This window comes from Mya arenaria, chromosome 7 (assembly GCF_026914265.1).
Source record: "Mya arenaria isolate MELC-2E11 chromosome 7, ASM2691426v1".
Classification (NCBI taxonomy): domain Eukaryota; kingdom Metazoa; phylum Mollusca; class Bivalvia; order Myida; family Myidae; genus Mya; species Mya arenaria.
The window spans coordinates 46,708,782-46,714,388 of NC_069128.1; the positions used below are offsets into that span (position 1 = coordinate 46,708,782).

The 5,607-nt window shown below is 35.2% G+C and overlaps 1 protein-coding gene across 1 annotated transcript; it reads right to left on the reverse strand.

Annotated features, from left to right (window-relative positions):
- Positions 1-1,045: 1,045 nt before the first annotated feature.
- LOC128241190 (sodium-coupled monocarboxylate transporter 2-like) lies at positions 1,046-2,827 on the reverse strand. Its single transcript, XM_052958150.1, has one exon. The coding sequence runs from the start codon at positions 2,825-2,827 to the stop codon at positions 1,046-1,048; it is 1,782 nt and encodes a 593-aa protein (XP_052814110.1).
- Positions 2,828-5,607: the final 2,780 nt, after the last annotated feature.

Genomic DNA, 5,607 nt, shown 5'->3' on the forward strand with positions numbered 1-5,607 from the left:
TACAATACGATACGATACGATACGATACAAGGCAATGCCATCGCAATGCAATACCATACAATGCAATAGAATGTGATACAATACAATACAATGTTATAGAATGCAATGCAATTCAATACAAAACAAAACATTGCAATACATTACAATACAATACAATACAATACAATACAATACAATACAATACAATACAATACAATACAATACAATACAATACAATACAATACAATACAATACAATACGATACAATAAAACACAACGCAATGCAATGCAATACAATAAATTACAATACAATACAATAAAATACGATACAATAAAACACAACGCAATGCAATGCAATACAATACAATACAATACAATACAATACAATACAATACAATACAATACAAAACAAAACAATACAATACAATGCAGTGTAATACGTTACTATTCCACACTTCTATATAACATATAGTAAAGAGGTCAATTTTGATCTTTTCGATCCTCTTCCGCACTGTTACCCTCTAACGTAATGCAATTGATAATAAGATACAAAACCGCCGCAATTTTAGATTTTATGTGAACATTATGATTAATAAAACTGGCATATTGCTAATGTTCATGATAAATTGTGATTTATTATAAAGTTTAATTACATTTTAACTGTTAAAGTAAATACCATTGCAGTTTATGTTATAAGCATATTGAATTTCTTTTTTGAATAAAAAGATTTTTTATCTTGCTATACAGGCGATTGACTTATAGAACATCATTAATTAAATAACACATGCTTAAGATGACGTTTTATCTTTAAAATATTTATACATGTGTTTAAACATCTAGAACTGTATGCCTGAATTATATGTATTCATCATACAATGCCTCCATCGGTTGAACAAATACGGTTTAATGACAGTAATGATTGTTTTTTCATATTTATAGAACTAAAATGTGATGTCTGCGTTTCAAATAAGACCTTCTAAAACTTGCACGCCTTTGAGACATTAACTTTTGAACATAGTATATACAACATAGTTGTTGGAGCTAATAACTAAGAGTTCAGTCTGTTTCACATAAGCGCTTCTTCCTCGTTTACTTTGGCAGTAATTACCTCGCTCTTTTTGTCTGATCGTCTGCCTAACACATGCTTACGAAATTCAAACAGACACCTTGTCTCCACATGTCGTGGTGCTTCACAACACAAACTCGCTAAGAATCCAACAACAGCAGAAACAGTAAGCCCAATAAATGAATAATACATAAATGATATTCGGTAAAACTCCTGCAGCCCCGAAATGCTGAAGGTTGCGTGAACAACACTCGTCGATGTTTCGTCATGTGGCAAGCTGGTAGTTGTCGAATACCCGTGTGGTGAAACTGTGGATAGGGAAGTGAAATTGGGCGTTATTGAGCAGTAATTTGTCGGACCTGCAGGGAGAAGAGGGGTATATGCGGGAACATCAGAGAAGATGTTTCCCAGATTCAACCAAAGGGATATGGACATACCACACATCGCTCCAAACAACACTCCCTTTGTCGTCACCCTTCGGCTGAACGCAGACAAAATGAATATTGCACATGTCGGGCCTTCCATACAACCTACAAAACTCGAAAATAGCGAGACAACTGATCCCGGTAGATTTGATATCAGGAACGTCACTGCTAGCGCGAGCAACCCGAACAGAATAGTCACTATCCGTGATATGTTTGTAACTACTTGTGCACTAATGTTTGGATTTCGGACTTTTATGATGTCTTCATACACAATTGCAGAGAGGGAGCTGAGACACGAAGACAGTGTGCTAAATGCAGCACTGGATAACGCGGCGATGAATAGACCTGGTAGTCCTGGGATATCCTCAAACAGCTCTAATACCGTGTAAGGTACAAGCTGGTTGATATTGTTTATTATCCCACCATTGTAAATGTCACAACCCTTCGACGAATAGTACGCAAAGATGACCACTCCTTCGATCATTGTACCAAGACACATGAGTACGTAAACAGGAATGGAAATGAGGTACATATTCCTTGCGGTCTTTACGTCTGGTGTTGAGTATACTCTTTGCATCGCAGGTTGCATGTAACTTATATACAACCAAATAGGTACAGATGTTATCCCCAAATTCCAGAACGTGTAACGTATTCGTGGGTCAAATCCAAATTGGTTGAAATTCATACGACTCTCGCTGTATTTTTGTACTTGCGATATACCACCAACTTCTATGATAGCTTTTACGGTAACCGCCAATATGCCAGTTGTCATAATAACAAACTGCAAAACGTCAGTCCAAATGACAGCCTTTATTCCACCGATGGAGGTGTAAACTGTTGTAACGGTCGTATAGATGACGATGGTTAACCAATAAGGTAGCCCCATCACAACCTCTAGGGCCACGCACGTTCCATATGTGACCGTACTCATGTAGAAGATATTATAGACAATGCCCACTGTCATAGTAACGTAGCGAAGAACGTTATTGCCGTAACGTAAATTAAGGTACTCGTAAACGGTCGTTAGCTTAAGAGGATAGAAGACGGGAACAATGATGAAAGCGCTGAATGTGAGAGCGATAACTATGGGAAGCAGGAAGTAAACGTAGACAGCACCATAGAGATACACCTCTGCTGGAAATCCCAACATGAGGATAGACGATTGGAAAGTTACGATGAATGATAAAGTCACTGGCAGGAGCCTGGATTTGCGGCCGGCTAAGAAGTATTCCTCCGGACTGTTGTGGTTCTTTTTTCGCTCCCACAGTGCAAAACATATTCCAATCAGGAATGAACACAATACCGTTGCCACAAATATAACATAGTCTTGAACTGTAAAAGCATAATTTGTCGTCATCTTTACTTTTTCACTCTTAAAACATCGTCTCTTATCCTCTAAGTTTCAAGGAAGAATGAACATCTTTAGGACATTCGTCTGCATACAAGTTAGCCATGGTTAACTAACTTTACTTTTAATTTCCATGTATTTAAGGGCCTTCCACAATACAATGGTGGGTGGGGAAGGCAAAAATATTAAACGTTTCAAAATTTCATGATTTATTTAGTTTTGATGAACAGTCATTTTAGGGAGTAATATATACATCCTTTGTGACATTTTTGGGTGTTATAAAGTGTTGACCAAATTTTACAAGGAGTTGACCATTTTTTACGCAATAAGGTTTTATCAGACTTTGTACTTAAAAACATTTGCAAAAGTCATATTCGAAAAAATGCCAAGAAATGTGATAAAATTTTCCTTTGTAAAAATCGCAATTACAACTACATATGTTGCAACGACGGATATATGTATTATGCTTGCTAAATATTGAACCTCAAAACTAAATAAACAATGATTTTATTAAACTTATTAAATTATAGCTTTTTATCCTTCAACGACGTTTGAACTGTGGAGCCCCCTTAAACTGTATAAGTAAGTGCATTTCATTTCATTAAACCGTGTAGAGGGGAATACTTGATAAACTTTCTGTGGGATATAATTTGTGTTTGCGGTTAATGTATATTTGAATAGAAATAAGTGTTTATTACCTTGTGAATAGGTTATACGCTTTAATGGTTCGATAGCTCTAAACAAGTAAGATTAATGTGTTGACCGGGTGAAGCGGTGATATTGTTTTTATGGCTACCTTAATTCTTCAGGTTACGAACCATGACAAAACTGGGTTGATCTTGTTTCTTGTATATCAGTGGTAAATAATGACTTTGCTGGTTAGAGGTTATTCAATCTATTGCAAAATCAAGTAGCCTATTTTTTCGCTACTTTTTTCAAGACCAGGGGAATAATTGATTGAAACCACTAGGGCCGACAACTCTTCAATATGTGTATTGAATATCTAATACTGCTTATGACTGTTATATATGTATGATGTTGAAAGACCTCATTAAAATAAAAATTCCAATACTCACTTCACGACGTTACTTTACCCTTTTCACGACCTTATGCGATTTGACGTGTCATGAAACAAAGCGGATCTCACGAATGTTATTTTAATGATACTGAATGTTAAAATGTGTTTTATCTTAGTATTGTTAACTGTTGTTTCCAACATACAAACCAGTGTTCGACTTGATCTGGGTTTTTTAATAATCCGTTTAATATAAGGAGATTGAAACACTGGTTGCATTCACTCAAGTTTCTATATCAGTGATTTTGTTACGTTCACGTCTACGTAATATGTATCTTATTATGTTACTGCAAGTTTATTTTCTTATTGTTTGAGGGCATGTCTGCCTTGTGTTGATCAATTCAGTGAATTTATTATGACAAATATTATACGTTTACAATAGTTGTTTATTGACAAGTTGTTTTTGTTGTTGTACAAAACTGCATCAGCATTTGACAAACATTTAGATGCATAACAACAGCACCTCATTCCCGACCTTAAGTGAGAACCTTCTTCCGGAACGCAATGTAAACACAATTCACTTTTTCCATGTCCTGGACAACAACAGCAGTGTACGTCTTTGATAATTCGTATGTTAAGCATTCAACAAAATTGAACTTTTGTTTAAACAAGATGGTTGTCAAAATGTGGTGCTTTTGGATGAATGTAGAAGAGCCGTGTGGTATGTTTTATACTACATACAAGTGCAGAATTAGAATTAACTGTGTACTGAATTGACTTGAGAAGCTATATATGATTTCCTTACACTTAATGGTCTTTACTAGTGTTTATTTAGCACTTTGGTTTGCACAATTTTTTTCTTGCCACACAGTGGACTTTAGAACAGTTTATGGAATAATAACACATCAGGTCTGAAAAACACTGGATTCGTTTTAGAAGTTATACTTTCGGCTGGATAGAACTAAAGGAAACTCACACAAATATTTAAAATGAAGCTTGTTAAGCACTTGATGCGCTTAAATAGGGATATTTGCTTGAACTTTAATATTTGGAAGGAAAAAAATCGTTTAGTGATTTTATTAATGTTATGACGTTTTCAAATAAAATGAAGAAACAGGTAACAGCGCTGTCGATAATGGTCAAATTTGCATTTCGACATTTAAATGATTTGAAACTTGATTTTGAAATGCTTAAGTACTTAAGTGCAACAAAAAACAATAATATCGTATAACCATAAAGATACATGTTTTATTGCGATGTGGACAAATTTGCACTTGGGTTATCCTTTGGACGCGTTCATATGGTAATGTATCTGATTAAATGCAGATAGATTGAGTTGACAAAACAATTTTACATTGATGGAGCTAATATTACTAACGTAATATATCAATTTTGGTATTAAGAAAAACTCTTATTCACCGAGAAAAATTATGTTGCGGTAATTAAAATAAAAACGATATCCGTCTTTAAAATGTCATACTGTCAGAAAACATTTCAACTGCACGTATTACGTTCATTTGTTGCATCGGTAGCTACTTCTAATGCATTTTTAATTCTTGTATATTAAGCAGTGATGACATTTTCAACTTCACAGTCCATCGTTGACACTCTAGTGCAAATTTGTCACTGTCATCTTCTATATCCAGATAAAATTCGAAACGTGGATGATTGCCAAGGTAAGGCAATGTGTCTTACAGTGTCTACTGGCAGCACCTTGGACACAGGCACTAATTCTAGCTTGTACTCAATCGTTGGGTACCTGACATGTTGGCCG